Source organism: Brienomyrus brachyistius, chromosome 5 (genome assembly GCF_023856365.1).
Source record: "Brienomyrus brachyistius isolate T26 chromosome 5, BBRACH_0.4, whole genome shotgun sequence".
Lineage (NCBI taxonomy): Eukaryota > Metazoa > Chordata > Actinopteri > Osteoglossiformes > Mormyridae > Brienomyrus > Brienomyrus brachyistius.
In genome coordinates this window covers 2,294,884-2,313,942 of record NC_064537.1, presented here as the reverse complement: position 1 = coordinate 2,313,942, position 19,059 = coordinate 2,294,884, and the positions used below count along the sequence as shown (strand labels likewise).

The 19,059-nt window shown below is 49.4% G+C and overlaps 1 protein-coding gene across 2 annotated transcripts; it reads right to left on the bottom strand.

Moving 5' to 3' along the window:
• Positions 1 to 3,146: 3,146 nt before the first annotated feature.
• On the bottom strand, positions 3,147 to 16,801 carry LOC125743190 (probable G-protein coupled receptor 139). 2 transcript variants are annotated; one of them, XR_007398303.1, is made up of 3 exons: positions 16,285 to 16,801; positions 3,871 to 6,469; positions 3,147 to 3,544 (listed from the first exon to the last, which is right to left on the bottom strand). XR_007398303.1 is itself a non-coding variant. In XM_049015909.1 (2 exons), the coding sequence occupies exons 1-2, from the start codon at positions 16,427 to 16,429 to the stop codon at positions 5,499 to 5,501; spliced, it is 1,116 nt and encodes a 371-aa protein (XP_048871866.1). In that variant the 5' UTR covers positions 16,430 to 16,801; the 3' UTR covers positions 3,147 to 5,498. The 2 variants fall into 2 exon arrangements, 1 of the variants encoding a protein (XP_048871866.1); XM_049015909.1 differs by having other exon boundaries at positions 3,147 to 6,469.
• Positions 16,802 to 19,059: the final 2,258 nt, after the last annotated feature.

Genomic DNA, 19,059 nt, shown 5'->3' with positions numbered 1-19,059 from the left:
TGATTCGGAAGATTGAGTTGCCCCCTTTTGATGTTCATCCCCAGATCTTCAGGGTTATCTGTCTTTATCACTCTTTGTTGAGAGCGCTAGTTTTCTCTCCTTCTCTTCTCTTTATCTCTCACAGCTGGACATATATGTCAATCGATTAGAAGTAAAATATGATATGATGCTATTGAGGCTTTAGAAGAAAATGTATCAGACTGCAGGTCCTTTAGTCCTGTGAGACGTTCTGAATGTCCTTTAGTCCCGTGAGATATTCTATTCTGAATGTCCTATAGTCCCGTGAGGCATTCTGAATGTCCTTTAGTCCCATGAGACAATCTGAATGTCCTATAGTCCCGTGAGGCATTCTGAATGTCCTTTAGTCCCATGAGACAATCTGAATGTCCTATAGTCCCGTGAGATATTCTATTCTGAATGTTCTTTAGTCCCATGAGACATTCTGAATGTCCTTTAGTCCTGTGAGACAATCTGAATGTTCTTTAGTCCCATGAGACATTCTGAATGCCCTTTAGTCCTGTGAGACAATCTGAATGTTCTATAGTCCCATGAGACATTCTGAATGCCCTTTAGTCCTGTGAGACAATCTGAATGTTCTTTAGTCCCATGAGACATTCTGAATGCCCTTTAGTCCCATGAGACATTCTGAATGCCCTTTAGTCCTGTGAGGCATTCTGAATGCCCTTTAGTCCTGTGAGACAATCTGAATGTTCTATAGTCCCATGAGACATTCTGAATGCCCTTTAGTCCTGTGAGACAATCTGAATGTTCTATAGTCCCATGAGACATTCTGAATGCCCTTTAGTCCCATGAGACATTCTGAATGCCCTTTAGTCCCATGAGACATTCTGAATGCCGTTTAGTCCCATGAGACATTCTGAATGCCCTTTAGTCCTGTGAGACATTCTGAATGCCCTTTAGTCCCATGAGACATTCTGAATGCCCTTTAGTCCTGTGAGACATTCCGAATGATAAGGCTGGTGGGTTTTGCGTGACACATGACAACGTCACATGTCTGCTTTTCCATTTCTTTATTTGCAGCCAATTTTCCAATAATTATCTATAACCATTAACCAGAGGTGGAAAGTTCAGGTCCAGAAAGTAAAATCCAGACCAAAAGTTTGTTTCAACCATCCAGACGAACGTAATGAGTAACAGTCACAGAAACTCAACCGATTGCTTGAAACAAAACCTTGGTCCGGATTTGTACTTTATGGAGCTGAACTTTTCATTTCTGCCATTAAGTGACAAAGACTTTAATAGAATTTAATAGAAATTAAAGACTTTTAATAGAATTAAAATGCTGGAGGGACAAAAGTGTGCAGGAAGGTCCAAGCATGTGGATGTTTCTGGGGGCTTTAAATATCCCCCCAAAATCCATGGGCATGACTAACGGTTAGAGACAAAGATGCTTCACTGTTGAGGCGAAGATGGTGTGACTGGGAGAAGAGAGAAAGAAAATGAAGGATTCAAGAAACTGACAGCAGCCACTTTGGAATTGAAATCAAACTATTTTATTAAAAATTCTGTCCATTGGAGAACTGTGATTTGCAAATTGTGTTGGCAACTGTACAAACATTCATACAGCTTTTACAGTTTGTGGATACTTGAGACAAATGGCACCTAAAAAGGAGAATTCCAGCAAACTGAACCACAGTCAGGCAAGAGAGAACGTGTGTGTGTGTGTGTGTGTGTGTGTGTTTGCGTGGTGTTGTGTGTTCTCCGTCTATCTTTGCGTTGTGTGTGATTCCTGTGAGGTGCCTCCAAACTTCTCTGATGCCTTGAACTGTACCCAGCTGTCTGGCTTTCATACAGTACGAAAAAATCTCCAACTCGGTCCGAAGGCTCAAGCCTGCCTGGTTCAAGCACAAGGACAAGGTGGCTGTAAAAGAGGCATAACCCCCACGCCTCACACACCCTCCACCCTGCATCATGTTATTGGCGAGAGTAAATCTGCTAGGGCACAGACACACTTTCAGGCGGAGCGGTCGATTCGTCAGAGGCCCCATGAATGGTGCCGATATCACCCCCACCTCTCTGCGTCTGATGTTGTATTTCAGATTTTTCTCTTCAGCCTGTGCTTTGGAAACAAAGATGCAGCACTTCTGTTAAGTGTCATGAACGACGTGTCGTGAAAATGATACCAACTGCCAGAATGAGGAGGAATGGCGGAAGCCGTGACAGACCATCAGAATCAGCAGACCGAAGTCTCTCTCTTACTTCTGAATCACGGGCCACAAAGGGAGATGGAAGAGAAAACCTTCCAAATGACCCATATAGCCCAGTGAACCACTGTATTGCACTGGATCTGGCTTCTAAATAAATATATAAAAATACAGCCAGTTTGCCAGTGATGAAGGCAGGAGAACCGGCAGCAGCCTGCAATGAGGTGAGACAGGAGCATGACACCTCCCTGACCCCCCCGGAAAACCCCATTGCACATTCTAATTAAGACCACGGTGCTCCAATGACGTCCTCCGCTGCCGGGTCAGGGCCATGGGGACCAAGGTCATCAGGGCCTGGATTATGTGTTTTTCTAAGCTCTGCCCCAAGCTGTGCCCCGAACATTCATCACGATGACAATCCCCACCCTTCAACCTTGGCTCTGCAGTGACCTGTAAAGCGCACTCTTGTGTTTGGGTGAAGCATGTGTTTCCGTCTCTGGGTTCATAAGTGTAAAAATAAACGTGTGCATATATACTTATGAATAAATAAACGCGCCTTCTATTACCCTACAGAGAGAAACCCAGAAAAAGGCAGCCGACAGGAGCCTGGACCACAAGAGGAGATGGATACATTCGTAATAGATCTACATGGGTATACAATCCTCGGCCTTAGGGAGTATTTAGGGATGGATATGCGTGGTGGTCTTTATACCCGGTGGCCAGGGGCTGGCATGGCAAGGCAATAGGGGGAGCAAGAGAAAGCGAGGGGGGGCAGTGTGAGTGTGAATGTAATCCCTTGGTGTCCCAGCGGTCTGTCTGTGCACGCATGCTTTCTCACGTACACACGTCTGGGGTGGCCCACGTAGCGCGATCCGAGTCCCCCCCGGCGAGGCCCCCCCCGGGCGAGGCTGTGCACTAGGAGGCTTAGCCAGACATTTCCACATAATTGATATTGCTGGTGCACGTCAGACCCTCAAAAAAAAAAAAAAAAAAACTAATAAAAATCGCCAGGTTTTTCTCTCGCATGGAGAAAGGCAGGGGGACAAGCGAGGGGCTGTGAAGCCTGGATTTGCCAGCATCTGCAGCCACTTCACGCCAGGATAACATGCTGGACTGGGCTGTATTAGCCTTTTGGCTATGAACACTGTTTAGCCACTGATCAAACTGGTTGGAGCCGTGTTTCATGCATTTAAGTGGCAAAAGCTGCAGGGAAGATCTAAGTCTTAAAATGATTAAACGTTCCATCACTTGCAGCTGAAGCCTCTCATTTCTGTCACAGCCTCTCCTCTGACACTGGAGCCTTGTCTGTCCCCAGCACCTTCCGGCTCGTCCGCCTGCCGTGCCGCCAGGACATTGCCCCCCCTCCAGAGGTGATTCACCTTAATGGCAAGTACAAAGAACAAAATGACTGGATGGGAAAGGGTACACATTCATGTGTTCGCGTCAAGGGTATAGACCTTCCGGATTTTCCCGGCAGAATTCTGGCACGGATCACAAACTCCCTCATCATAAAAATCTGCGAACACTTTGTGTTTATGTTTGTCCGTCAGACTCAATACCTCAATACCATGAACACCTTTCACAATCTCCCTCCCTCTCTCTTGGTTCCCACTTCCCTCTCTTTCTGTCTTAGGCTGACTGTGATTCTTCACTTTCATTCTGTGTTGTTTTTGTGTGCCTGGAATATCGGTACTGGGTTACGTACCGTTGCGTGGTGGGCGATGGCTCACGTCTGGCCCTGTGGCGAGCGACGCCCACCATACGACGTGCACTTCTACTGCCCCAACCGCCCTTCCATTGCGCTTCTTTATTCTTCTCCACCTGCTAAACGACCTATTTGATCCGGGCCAAGGTGGGAACTTAGATCATCAGTCAGAAGAGTGTCGATAGAGAGCGGGTGGATTGACACTGATATCTGTCTTGGGGCTTGTCACCACATGAAGTCTGCTGTGACAGATGGGGTTTTGGGAAATGGGCTGTGGGAGGGAAGTTCTCATGTGCTGCCCAAGAACAGAAGTTTCTGGATGAATCGTTACAGACCTCAATCTGTTGATGTAGAATCCAATGTTTTCCTTAAAGTGCGCCCCATCTGCTGTGAGGGAACGCAGAAGCATCTTTGAACTGAGTATTCATTTGTCTACATTTGTGTTTTGATTGTTTAACAGCAAGAAATCAAGCGCTGCTCTCCTGTCCTGCCTCTGAATCCATGACTTGCACTCTCACTCTGGCCACCTGATGAACTTGTCTTTACTTGGTGTTTTTCAGACAAAAGGCTACTAAAGCCAACAATGTGGGTACAGATGCTGCTAACTGAAGGTATTGGGGTATTGGTGCACTGTCAGTACATTCATTAATGTCTATAAGTTACACACCACTGACTAACTGCAGAGGATTCCTTTGACCTCTTCCTACTTAGCAGTGCTATCAGTTATTACAAGATAATGAGCACAGAGAGAAAGTGTCTTAACACTAATTATTGTAATATATGCGGTAATCGGATATCTCAACATGGATTCATGTTTTCGCGTTAACAGTACATATAACAGTCACCTAGTATTCTACGACTGTGTGACAGGGTTATTTCATGCACTATGGGCTTGCCTGTAACTATGGCCCAACACATAGAAGCCGACACGGGTTCGAGGGGCTATGTAGTGAAACGGGCACTGCATATCCTGGCCTTTGCCTGTGGACGGGGTGGGAATGTTGTTATCAGTATGACGGGTCACTCGGCAGCCCAGTGCTTCCTAAAAGGTAAAGGGAACCTCAGGTAGGTATTGATTTTCTTTGCTCTGTCACATGAGAACAAATGGAAGATTCTGGGGGTTTTTTTTGGCGGGATGCAGTTGCTGTAGGGGATCTTTTACACTCTGCCGCACTGCAATCTCACCCAGCACCTCAGAGAGTTAAAAAAGGCAGCTGCACCACGGATTCCTACGAGGTGGAGCAGACACTAAGAAAGCTGGGAAAACGAGGGGGTATGATGTCAGCCCAGTGGCTGGTGGCTGCACAGGACTGGTTGGGTCAAACTGGGTCAGAAACGACGACCCTCGTGGGTCACTGGCCTCTTCATGTTTTCTTTTGTTCAGTGCTGATTTTGGTAGTTAGTCAGATGCCGCCCACCCCAAACACCTGTGTCTCTGCTGCTGGTGAATCAGTGGCAGTGCTTTCAGGGCGCAGAAGAGATTGGGGGCCTCTCTGCTAGCCTCAGCTAGATCACAAGGTCCCAATGACCAATCACAGGTGTGCAATCGTAAACATGCCTCCCAGCCTCAGCTCAGAATCAGCACTAGAGTGAGAGCATAGAGCTGAGGAAGAGTAGAGGAGGATGGCCTAGGAGGAGATGCACACGGGCTTGCCGTTTTTGTCATACTGGTAGACGAACATCTTCATGCAGTGAGAGTTAGCGGGTGAGATCCAGGGGCTGCTGGTGATGGAGAAGCTGTGGCTGGCGTAGAAGGCCGGCGGTTGCTTGCGGCAGCGGAGGAAGCCCCGCAGCACCGCGGCGGCCATGACACGGAAGCGGCGGCTGATGAAGCAGTACAGGAAGAAGTTGACACCGGTGTTGAGGAGCGCCAGCATGTTGGCTACGTCGGTGATGAGGTGGAGCAGGCGGGCCGGGCCCGGCGCCGAGGGCAGCGCTGCATACAGGTGGTAGAGGATCATGACGACACGTGGTGCCCACAGCACGGCGAAGACAGAGGTGATAGCCAGGAGAATAGCAGTGGTCTTGCCTGTGGAGTAGCCCCGGAGTCGGAAGCAGCTGCGCCGGTGGAGCTTATGCACGATGACAGAGTTGAGGGTAAAGAAGATGGAGCAGGGCAGCAGGTAAACGGTGGCACAGTGTGCCCACACCAGAATATGCTGGCCCAGGCTGCTGGCCCTGCCCCCGCCACTCTTGGCCACACCCACCGGCTCCAGCCACAGGTCAGGCCACCAATAGTAGGGGATGCTGGAGAGTAGACAGCCTAGGTAGACAGCCAGAATGACACGGCGTGTGCGGGCTGGGTAGGAGACAGAGTGGTATCGCAGTGGGTGGCACACTGCGATGTAGCGGTCCACCGTGAGTGGCACAGTGATCCAGATGGAGGTGTGGATAGAGGAAAACTCAAGCACCTGCACCACCTTGTTGAGTGAGGATGGCAATGGCATGCCTAAGACGAAATCCTCCAGCAGGAAGTCTACAAAGACGATGAGGAAGAGAACCAAGATGTCTGCTACAGCCAGGGCCAGGAGGTAGTTGTAGGAGGACTTCTGACGCCGTGACACCAGCTGGGAGAGGATGATCACAGTCAAGATGTTGGCTGGGAAGGTACAGAGTTTGGAAACTAGGTTAGTAGATGGCCAGTGCCAAATTACGTAGAATGTCAAATAATATGGAAATGTATGCAAAAGATGACAGTGATAGACACCAAGAGAAGGAGGATAAGGCTGGAGAGAGGAAAGAGTGATGGTAGCATCAGAAAGACAAACAGAGCAATGAGAGTGAATAATTTATGCATGAATGAGATCATGGTGGCAGCGAGAACCGGGGACTAACACTTACACACTCACAGTAACAGGAGTGTGAAGACCTGTGAAAGTTCACAGAACATAAATCAATCTAAGCTAATGAGAACGGAGGGAAGGGAAGAGAGGAAAGGAGAAGGTGATGTGGGAAAGGGGCAGGGGAAAGAGGGAGGGAAAAGGGGGATAGAGGAAAGGGAAATGTAATGTGGGAAAGGGGGCGGGGGACACCTTTCAGAGCTGGGCTGTGCCACGGTCCAAAGAGTGAAATGCATTTTCACATGAGCAGAAAACTCTTCCAAAATCAGTTAGGACTCAGAAACAGGAACCACGCCAGAAGACACCAATAATTTATATATAAAATAACTGGTGTCAACCTTTTAGCCCATTAATATGAAATAATCAGTGTCAACCTTGGACTATTGCTGTTCACTTATTTCCATTAGGGACCCGAGGCCAGTTTGTCTCTCGTCTAGCACAGATACAGACGTGTGATTCTCTGCTTCCTGGCCGCGACTGTGACAGAGTGGCTTCTCTCCCAGGTCCTGTTCGAAAATCAGGCTGCGAAAGAGTAGCGAAAAGGAGAGGAAGCACTCTGGGTGACAAATGCACTTGATGGCCTGGCCTGGCTCACCCGCGTACGTATGAAAGTATATTGTGGAGGAAGCCAGCGGTCTGCTTTGTGCAGTGGGAGCCTCACATTTAGCTTAAGCTTTAGGGTAACCATGTTAGGGACAGTGTACAACCTCATGATGTTTTGCGTGTAAGCACACCGACATTCCAGTATTCACATGCACACATGCCTACAGGCACACACATATGCATACACACATGCCTACATGCACATGCCTACACCCGGGCACATCTTCACACTTGCACACACACATGCACATGCATACCCTCATGCACTCACCCAGCCGTGCTCTTTAAGGGGCTTTTCTGGCTCGGTGTGAGCCGATAAAATGAGACGTCAGGGTTGGAGCCAGTGGCAGTGTCCTTTTACGTCCTTGCATGGCCCATAGCTTCTCCCCACTGCCCTGTTTCTAGCAAGGCTGCTCAAACGGATCCTTTACCTCCCTCCCATCGCTCATGGGCCTCTTCCTCTCATTCCCCAGTCCCTCTCTGCCAGCCCTGGCATGTTCCCCTCGCATTGAGGCCCTTCTCTTTGTCTGTTCCTTACCCTCTGACACCATTTTCATCTCAGACCCCCTACTGATCCCATAACACCTGTTTGCCATTTTCCCCTGAAAATGTGTGTTTTGTTATCTGTGGCAACCAGGACGCGAACGGCAGCTGACACACTAGTAAGATGTATGTGTGTGTGCATCTGTGGAGGGTGGCAGCCTGAAGGACACCTCCACCCACTCACGGGCCACGCCGAGGTGGCGTGAACCAGGGTGAGGGAGCCAGGGGGTGTTCTGTGCATCCAGGAACACAGGGCTGGGGCTGAGGTTGGGGCAGGGGGTGCGGACTGAGGCATATGACAATCTGAAGTGACATTATTCGCTGAAGGAAAATGAAAAGGCAGACAATTGAGGACACGCCCGGGTTAATGGAAATTAAACTGCCACTGTAGCCTTATAGTCCCTAAACCTGTCACTGGAGACTGAATCCTTATTGGATCAATTTTTAATTATTTCACATAATTCTTTGCACTGTGGCACATCACTCATTGATCTGCTTGGTTAGTCGACATCATCTTTATCTATGTGGCATGCAAGCATGGCTTCTCTGACTACCGCTGCACTGATGACATCCACCACTACTTGACCTTCCCTCCAAGGGACCCCACAGTTGCAGCTCAGATTCCTATCTGCCTCGTTAGCAATAGCATACACAGCCTGGATGAGGGATCACCAGTTCCTATGAACTTTTTGAAGGCCGAGCTTCTTACCTTCCCTGTCAGCCTCCCCATTCAACATGACATGACAGTCCAGCTTTAATCATCGGGGGGGCCTCTGTGAAGGTTTTCTGGGCTCCCATGGGTAATGATTCAGGCCCCCGTACTCTTTGCTGTTCACACTGCAGTTATCTCTCAATCATGTAGATTCAGTCGGCTTCACATGAAAATCAGACCTTATGTATCGGATTATGCAGCTCGACTTAGGGCGACCAGATAATTCACATCATTCTGGACACTTTGAGCTGAGACAGGATTTGAAAACTACCATTTCAATTAAAAGAACCTGGATTTCGCTTAAGCGTTGAGTTCTTGCTGTGTGATGGATGAGTCTTTCAATCAAGGAAACAAGCCAGGCAAAGTAAAGCAAGAACTGAACTAATTAGCTGAGCGCAGTCTTTCAGTTTCCAAGTAGTTTGTAAAACCTGTGGCTCACACTGTCCTCCCTGACATTATCTGCTCACCGTAGCTCAGCTCCTTGCCCGCCGCTCGTCACACCTGGTATTCCATCAGGAAAGATGTCCTCACATGACACCTCTCCTTATATCTCTTCATTGGCTCCCTATAGGTACATCAAATTCAAATCACATCCACGTTGCTGACTTCCAGAGCTGTTAGTGGAACAGCACCTACCATCAAGTCTCAGTGGATCTGTGGATATGTTCACAGTCAGGGAGTGAACACGACCCAATCATTCCTCCACTTTGAGAAAACGAATCTAGCATTATACAGAACACGTTTCATGTGTAGTTCTTCAATCAAAATGAGCTACTCAACAATATCTTGTTCACAGAGCCCCTCACGACTTTCAAGAAATGTTTTGAGACCCATTTGTCCGACACCTGAGTGAACCTGACTTGACTGTTCCATTGAAATAGTCTGACTATTGTTGTTCCTGGATGCTCTGCTCCATTAAGCACTTGTACTTGGTTCTTACTAGAACTTCTTGGCATTATTTGAGTAGCTTATTGTTCCCATAAGTAGTTAGGCAGCACTTGTACCATGACGGCTGTATACTTGCGATGTATTTTCTGCCTCACTTGTGTATCGCTTTGCAGAAAAGTATTTGCTAAATAGATGAATGTAAACGAAAACCAGAGCAAAACACAATTCTGCAAACGAGGATTAAGATTTATGTGTCTATTAGGTGATTTGGGAGGATGCAAAAGCAGGAGGTTGATAAGGAGGGAAGCAGAATTGTAGCAGATATCCGCAAGTCGCGCTCTCTCAGACTTTTCATCACATGATTTTGCAAAATACGACAGCTGCACATGCGTGTCAGGCCAAGCCAAGCAACACCTCTGCACTGATAATCATCGCTTGGTTTGAGATAAAAATCAGCTAATTGCGGGTGACAAACACCCCCCAACCCCCAGGCAGTGACTCATGTCTGGACTGGTCTTTGTCACACATGAAGGCACCATTGTGGTGGATGGGGGGGGGGGCATTTTAAGGCTGGGGGAGCTGTAGTGTTTGCACTCGTGCATTTGTGTTTTACACTCATGTGCACCGATACGTTTCATGCATTTCTGGGACCCTGATGACGGACAGGGACTGTGCTCTTGGTGATAAGGTGCTGATGTGTGAAAAACCCACACACACACACACACACACACACATACGCACACAAACACATACACACACATACACACACACACATACACATACACACACGCACACACAAAATGAAACTGGTTCTGCCATAACGACTGGAATACCACCCCCCCCCCCCCTCCATGTGATCTTCTTCACGTTCCGCTTCCATAATTGAATTCATCCCATGTGGCCGCCGGTGGTTTTCCAGGCAGGATTCCTGCCTGCGGTCAGCTGTCACCCCTGCTGAGTGCCGGCCGGTGCCGCCTTCTGCAGCCCATGCCATGTCCCCTCTGTGTCCTTCAGGCATGATACGGTGCCTGGACCTGCTCTGCCTGCTGCCCAGCTGCAGCCTTCGTGCCGATGGTCACGGAAAGCTGGACTGTTTTGACAATACAACCAAACTAAAGCCAGACTGGTAGTGACCATAGCTACATTACACTTATATAGCAGGCACCTCTATGTAAGGTAACGTTCATTCTCGAAGGGAAAGCGAGGTTGTCCCTGGAGCAACTGAGAAGTTTAAGGCCTTACTGTGGACAACCACGCACCCGACGGGGAGTCGCAGCGCAGGAGCACAGCCACGCACCCGACTGATAGCCGCAGCCCAGGATCACAGCCACGCACCCGACTGAGAGCCGCAGCCCAGGATCACAGCCATGCACCTGACTGAGAGCCGCAGCGCAGGAGCACAGCCATGCATATGACTGAGAGCCGCAACCTAGGAGCACATTCACGCACCCGACGGAGAGCCGCAACCCAGGAGCACAGCCGCACACCTGACTGAGAGCCGCAGCACAGGAGCACAGCCACGCACACGACTGAGAGCCACAGTGCAGGAGCACAGCCACGCACCCGACGGAGAGCCGCAGCGCAGGAGCACAACCACGCACCCGATTGAGAGATGCAGCCCAGGAGCACAGTCACGCACCCGACTGATAGCCGCAGCCCAGGAGCACAGTCACGCACCCGACTGATAGCCGCAGCCCAGGAGCACAGTCACGCACCCGACTGATAGCCGCAGCCCAGGAGCACAGTCACGCACCCGACTGATAGCCGCAGCCCAGGAGCACAGTCATGCACCCGACTGATAGCCGCAGCACAGGAGCACAGTCATGCACCCGACTGATAGCTGCAGCCCAGGAGCACAGCCACGCACCCGACGGAGAGCCACAGCACAGGAGCACAGCCATGCACGTGGCGACCCTGCACACCCGCTCAGCCTAACACACAGACACACACGGCTGTTACTCAGCACCAAGCAGCAAGCCCTCATCCCAGCGGAGCAGCTCTGTGGGAGAACACCCTCTGATTCAGGCCAACAAAAGTTACCTCACCGTGGGAGGGGGTAACGACTGCCTGACATTTTCATTCACTGGGGTCCAGACTGCATCTTCAGCCTTTGTGTTCGGCGCACGGCTCATTGGGTGGAGGGGGGCACTGCTGATGAGTTGGGGGGGGGGGGGGCTTAGGCTGTATCACTATAGCTTGTGATACATGGGGAAGCCATGAGTGCAGGAGCCCACTGCATATGCATGGGTCATATATATATATATGGTATATAAAAATATATGGTTATATAAAATAACAGGTTCTTATTACATTTTGGGGACATTTGGTTCCCACAATGTAATATATATATATATATGACCCATGCATATGCAGTAGGCTCCTGCACTCATGGCTTCCCCATGTATCATATATATATATATATAATACATGTATATATATATATTACATTGTGGGGACCAAATGTCCCCAAAATGTAATAAGAACCTGTTATTTTGACCTTCTGAGAACATTTTGCCAGGGAAACTCAATTTCATAAAAATCTGTCACTGCAATCAAAAACTAAAAAGGCCAAAAGTCTTGTATTTTGTTTGGTTAGGATTAGGGTTGGGGTTAAGATTGGGGTTGGGGTTAAGGTTCTCATGGTTGGGGTTAAGGGTAATACCCGTAGAAATGAGTGGAGAGTCCCCACAAAGATATAAATACCTAATCTCTATGAGTGTTTGTATGTGTGTGTGTATGTGTGTGTGTGTGTGCGAGTGTGTTTGTGTTTGTATTCACATCTTTGTGGGGACCATCCATTCATTTCTAAAGGAAAAACTCTAATCCCAACATGACGGCCTTAACCCCTACCCAGCCATAACCATAACCACAAGTAACCAAACAATATAGGAGACATTTGGCAAAAAATGGTCCCCACAACGTCAAAATAACAAGTTTTTATGACATTGTGGGCACACAGACACACATGCAGACACACACATACACACACACACATATAGACACACACACACACATGCAGACACACATGCAGACACACACACACACACATGCAGACACACGCGCAGAGATGTACGCCTGGTTGGGCCAGGCTGACCTGCACAATTATCCCTTTGAAGACACAAACACAGCAGGGCACATGGCTGCAGCATTTAAACACCACACACACACACGCGCACAGAGACACACACACACAAAGACATACAGACACACACGCTTGCAGAGACACACACACAAAGACATACAGACACACACGCGCAGACACACACAAAGACACAGACACACACGCTTGCAGAGACACACACACACGCAGCCACACACACACACACACACACGCAGCCACACACACACGCAGCCACACACACACACAGCCACACACACACACACACAGCCACAAACACACACACGCAGCCACACACACACACAGCCACACACACACACGCAGCCACACACACACACAGCCTCACACACACACGCACAGCAGGGCGCATGGCTGCAGCATTTAAACAGCACTTCCTTTGACTGCCTACTGTATAGACATTACTGCACAAATGAAAGGAAAAGGAAATATTTAAAGCCATTTATCTGGGTTGTAAGTGTATGTTTGATCAGAATTAACATTAGAACAGTAACATTAGAACATTATAGACCATACTCAAATGTAATTAGTTAAAAAAGTCTATGAGGTATTCATTAGTCATAGCAGGTGTGCTAGTGATTGGCTCCAAAAATGCCTGGTTAAACTGGATGGTTACTACCCATACTGGGGTGCCTCTAGGAGAGGGTTTAAAATGGCCAAGCTGACAGACTTTAACAGGGATAATGAAGTAGTTTCACACCTACATGAAGATCATTTGGAGATTTTCTTTGGCTGCGTAGGACTTTAAGATATATAAACATATATGTACCAGCATCCTTCTACATTTTAACCTATATTTTACCCATATTTACCTAGATTTTCACTCCATATTTAAATCCCCGTCAATCGGGAGTCACGTTAGCCATGAGCGAGGTGAGGACTGGGGGTCTGGTGGTGTACAGCAGGAAGGGTGGCGTGCTGATGCCCAATCGCAGTGCCCCTCCTGTTAAAGTGCAGCTGAAGGTGAGAAGCCCGAACGCAGAGCATGCAGGACTGCAGAATCGCAGCAAAGCAGCAGTGTGTTTCTGCTGCCAGTACAAATCAGTCACCCTGAACTGTGGGTGGCCGTGGATGGAGCTCTCTGAGTTACTGAAAGTCAAGCCCACTGTTGAGAAGGAACCGACCTTGAATTATCTTTGTTAAGCAACCAAACACAATGATATGACTAAAGTAGTAAGACAAGCACAAGCATGTGGATGAACCACCACAAGGACTGATAAGCTGCAGGTTGTGCCACTACAGACAGAGACATAAATGTGGGCGGAGTCTGATGTTTGCATTTGGGAGGGAAAAAAGTACAACATATATCTTATGTTTATCTGAAGGGTCCCAAGAAACTGCTCAGGCAAAGGTGCACAGTGAGAACAATTTCGACTGAAGTGACTAGGGTCGCGCTGCCCCCTGCTGGCCCCCCAAACTCCGACCATGTGCATGTGCCAAGGAGCTAAGCGTTTACCGTGGCTATGGGCCAGCTCCAGGCCAGGGATCACGCCCAGCAGCTAGATGATTCTCCCCCCGAGTTTCACGGGAAAACAGAAGGCAAGAAACTGTAGCCAGTAACGCTCTTCTAGGAGGGGGGAGAATTGAGATTCCTCAGAGACTATCAAAGCCCATCTTTAACAAACCTATTGGGACTCTACTGACTGAACGACCATCCCTGCGACAAGAGTACTGGGGGGAGGAGGGGGGGCAGTTATGGCGATGGGAGTAGGAACTTACAAATTTATGTGCAGCAAGAGAACAAACTACAACAGCTCCAATTCTGAGTTTAAAATAACCCTTCTCTCTCTTAGATCTTCAATTGTTTTTTTTTTTTGGATATCACGCTATCAGCGAAATGCTGTGAACTTGGGGAGAGAGGGGAGAGATGGCAGGGGATAGAGGGAAACAGCAGGAAGAAAGGAGGAAGGAAGGGTGGAGGAATGACATGGCGGGAAGGCATGCTGGTGGAGAGAGAGCGAGAGAGAGCGAGAGAGAGAGAGAGAAGCAGCAAGGCCTCAGCCCTGTCAGGGATGGGGGGCGGGGCCTTTGGGCAGCATTACTTATGCTCCAGCTGTCCATCAATCAGAAGTTGGATATCAGGAAGCCAAACATAACACAGGGATTCCAGCGGGACTGGGATGTCACCCCGTTAACCACGCCTGTGGCTTTGGGACGGCTGGCCGATCATTTTGTCTGACGTGACTCCTGTAAACTGACCGGGGTCTCGCTTCAGGGCACCGTTTGTTGTGTATGGTAAAGTCAAATCACTGGCTTTGTGGGGACGCTACAATCTGGGGGCTGATGCTCAGCTTTGGGGCCGATTTTAGGAAAATGACAAAACCCAACTTGTCGTTAGAAGTGTTTGATTGTTTACGAAAACCCCACACTTAGCACTTACAAGTGGAATATACCTCAGCCACACACACACACACACACACACACACACACACACACACACACACATAAATTGTTACTGAAGTAAGGCATCAACACTTTGATCATCTCGCTAAAGAAGGCTTCTGGACTCTCTTGTCCCGGCTTGTTACGGTTGATGTGTTTTTAACAGCCTGCTCTGCTTCTGATTCACTGATTTCCCATGATGCCACTCAGCCACACCGAACCCCAGAGCTCAATGCCATCCAGCCACAGAGCGAAAGCCATGGGGCTGCTGGCACCTCAATCTAACTCTGTGATATACACGAGTCCCTTAAGTGGCCAGTTTAACTTTATGGCTTCAATTAATATGTATCTGTGACCTTCTCCGTGTCTCACACACCAGCACTGCCAGCTGCTTCCTGGCTCTCTGGGAAAATCTCGGGAAACGCGACTGGAAATCCAGGACCTCAGAAGGTCCCTCTCTCGCTCTTTTCTAAGCCTGACCCAGAGTCATGGGGAAAAGGGGGAACACGGGCCGGGGAGACACGCTAATCCGTCACGCCCAAGAACACGGCAGCAAAGGGACAGCGGGAAAATGAAGATGTCGCCGCACAGATGTGGTTACAATGTGTGTGAGCAGCACTGCTGCTTTCGCAGTTCTTCTTACTGGAAACCACTTCTGTGTCAAGGTCGTGTTGTGACCGCAGAATGAATCTGTCTGCTGGGGAGATGGGGGGGGGGCACTCTCTGTGTCTGGTCATCAGTGACTGTGACCCCACAAGTGACATGCAGCATGAGATGCGCTTTGGCTGATCTTTCCTAGAAGCCAGTGCGGCTTTCGGCTGTGCAGCTCATCAGCCCGTGTTTCTTACACCGAGACCAAAGGTCACGTGCCCCGTCGCCATTCCGAACTCCATCTTTAATCTCTGCCTCCACCGGTCTCCCAACATAACGGCAGCACCTGTCATTACACCGCCAGCGGCAGGAGCGATTCATCATTGAGATCTGCGAGTCGAGCAGGGCACCCCTCACTGGATCAACAGTGCCGGGGACAGCTCCCACCAAAAGTTCAGAGGTCAAACCAGGGGACGAGGGAGGCGGATGTCAAGAGGAGAGACAATGAGGGAGCAATGGAGGAGGTACATATACTGTCCAGCATATGTACACGCAAAGCTGGAGGCACTGAAATGAGCATCTCCATTCCCAGATACAAAAGCTAATTCAGACAGAAACACGTGTACAGGTGACAGTGGTTATATCTAGGAAAATGCAAATTGAATGAAGTATGCCGATACACACACACACACACACACAGACACCTGTTCCTTACTTACCTGGTAGGCCGAGGCAAAGCAGGGCGCTGTAGTAGATGACAGGCAGGGGCCCCAGAGGACAGCTCTGGGGCCCCGTGGGAGGTTGTCCGGGGCCCCAGGCGCTGGCATTAGGGGGGAGCGAGGCAATGATATGGCTGTGCTCCATCGTTCCGATTGCACTCCCTCCTTCCTCTCCTCCTCCTCCTCCTTCTCACCGATGGTTCAGGCTGGCAGGGCTGGGGGGCCGAATGCAGGTGCACTGTCCTTGGGCACCCATTGGCACGGTGTTCGTGTCTGTTTGTGTGTTTGTGTCTTTGCCCGCGTGTGCGTGTGTGTGTGCATGTGTGTGTGACGGAGAGACAGAGAGGACCGCCGCCTGCCTGCACGAGACGGACACTGAAGCCTGAGAGCCGGATGCAGCCGCACTAAGAGGAGCCGAAGACAGAACAAAAAAGCACCCTGGATATGTGTTGCTGAGCAAGAAGAGAAGTGAGCAACAGAGAGAGAGAGAGGGAGAGAGAGAGAGAGAGCAGGAGGATGGGAGAGAGGTGGCGAGAAGGGGGAAGTCTGGATGTGTGACTGAAGGGAAATGAGAGGGAGGGCAGGAGTGCCGGTGAGAGAGGAGAGAGGAGAGAGCGGCTGACAGAGGATGGGGATGGAAGAACAGATGCAGGCGAGGAGACGGGGAGAGATGGAGGAGTGGCAGAGGACAGATAAACGGATGAGTGATAGCAGTGCATAGACAGATGTGAGATAAAGAAAGATATGGCAGATGGTGTGAGGAAGAGGAGGGAGAGGAAGGGGTGGAAGTGAGAGCGTCTGACCCAGGGTCCAGCTGGAGAGCAGGGGCACCAAATCTTGTTTGGAGTGAGCTAGCCGGTGTCGCTGATCCCCTGACGCCACTCACTCTGCCGCTACTCCCTCTTTTGGCCACCAGAGGGAACCAGGCTCCCACGCAATACGTCCAAGCTGGCTGCACTGCCTGCAGAGGCTGACAGGTGTCTGAGAGCCTCCGACAGTCAGTCGTCCTCCATTCCTTATATCTTCATCCTCCGTCTCCCCGTTCATCACCATCAGGGGGCTGTCAATCCCCTGCCCGGCCATCTCCTCCTGACAGTCGCCCGTCCTGAGCTGCAATCTGAATTTATTACATTTTAGCCAATCAGGGAAATAGATGTGAATGTTTTCCCCGCTCATGTGTCCCCCTCTTCACCTCATCCATCATTTTATTTATCGTCACACTGAAAGCCACCGGGCTTGCTTGACTGCTAACTTATTAAAATGCTGCCAATATTTCTACATATATTTCTCTGAATTACCTCCTTTTGCATGTATGTTTCTTTATGAAGATTTTGCTTGTTTTCTGGGCTTAGTATCTCATTATCCAAATAAAATGCCACAAAGATGAGGGGCAGCAGCCCCAAGGGGGGGCCGTAGGGTCCTGCAAGTGGGGAAGGGCAGAGGGGATGATCAAGAGGTCGCTGCCATTTCTCCCACAGCCAGCAGAGGTCTCTCTTCCAGCTATGGTAAAGCTATGGCTCTGTGATGTCAGTGACTAATGACAGTGGGACGCTTACTGCCCTGTGTGACTCACATCCAGCAGGGTGACGATATTCGCAGCTTTGAACGGCACTTGACACAGACTTGTCCAGTCCAGGGTTATTTCTATGAAGAGGTCTTCTTGAAGCCTAGTATTCGGCTCTGATGGTTCGCCTTTGCGTGGATCCCCAAGATGGCCATCAGCCATGGCTTCCCAGTTCAGCCCATTTGGCTAAAGTGCTGGCCCTGCCCCGACTCTGGAGAGCGTATCCCAAGGGCCTGAGCCTGAGAGAGGTCCACCACTTCAGACCACTGCTGAATGTGAATTCACGCATCTAGTATGGCCCAAGGTTAAACTGGGCATCTGCTGATGTGCCATCGTACTCAGTATAAAACTGTGGAAGACAACCATAGCTAAAAAGGTCAAACGGTATAACATATCGTAGCACCGGGCAGACCGAGCGGAGAGGGAAGGAGGGGTGGATTGACGCGAATTTGCTCTTCATATTAGTCCTCGAAAAGCCTGCACAGTAAGCAACAATAACACAGAGAGAGGATGTAGCAGGCAAACATGGGGAGGTTACAGACTGGACAGGAAGGCTCACACACCATAGGTCATTATACAGCACCAGAACACGTCAGCACTACACATACAAGAAAGGTAAGGGTATGTGTGTGATACTCGGGACCACAACAGGGGTTTACACTAAACACAGACAGTTATTTATCACAAGATATACAGAGAGGCTATATACACGCACTGGCAAGGCCTGCTGGGCCCTGCGCTGGCCACTGGCACTATTATTCTTTTATCCAATTTTTTGAGAAAGCAGGATCAGACAATCCCAGGAGAACTTCGGGTTAAGGGTCTTGCTCAAGGGCCATCAGCAAAAACCCCTCGGCCAACACTGGGATTTGAACTGGTGACCTTCCGATCACAGGCCTGTACCGCTGGGCCACTCGACACCACTGCCCCCTTGGACTATTCATTCATTTATCACTGTTCACGGTAGAGACACACACTCCCACGCCAAATCAGTTCAGAAATGGATCTCCAGATTTCATGGCCAGATTCAGACCATTGTACTGCAGTCTGCTTTCTCACCACCGATATGTGTGGGGGTGGTTTGTGGATCATTGGCTTAGGACACTCTGCTTGTGATTAGAAGGTTGCTGGTTCAGACCCCAGAATTGAAAAAGTGATCTTGTGAACTTTGAGAGAAAACAGGATAGGAACCTCACTCAGATGAAGATCAA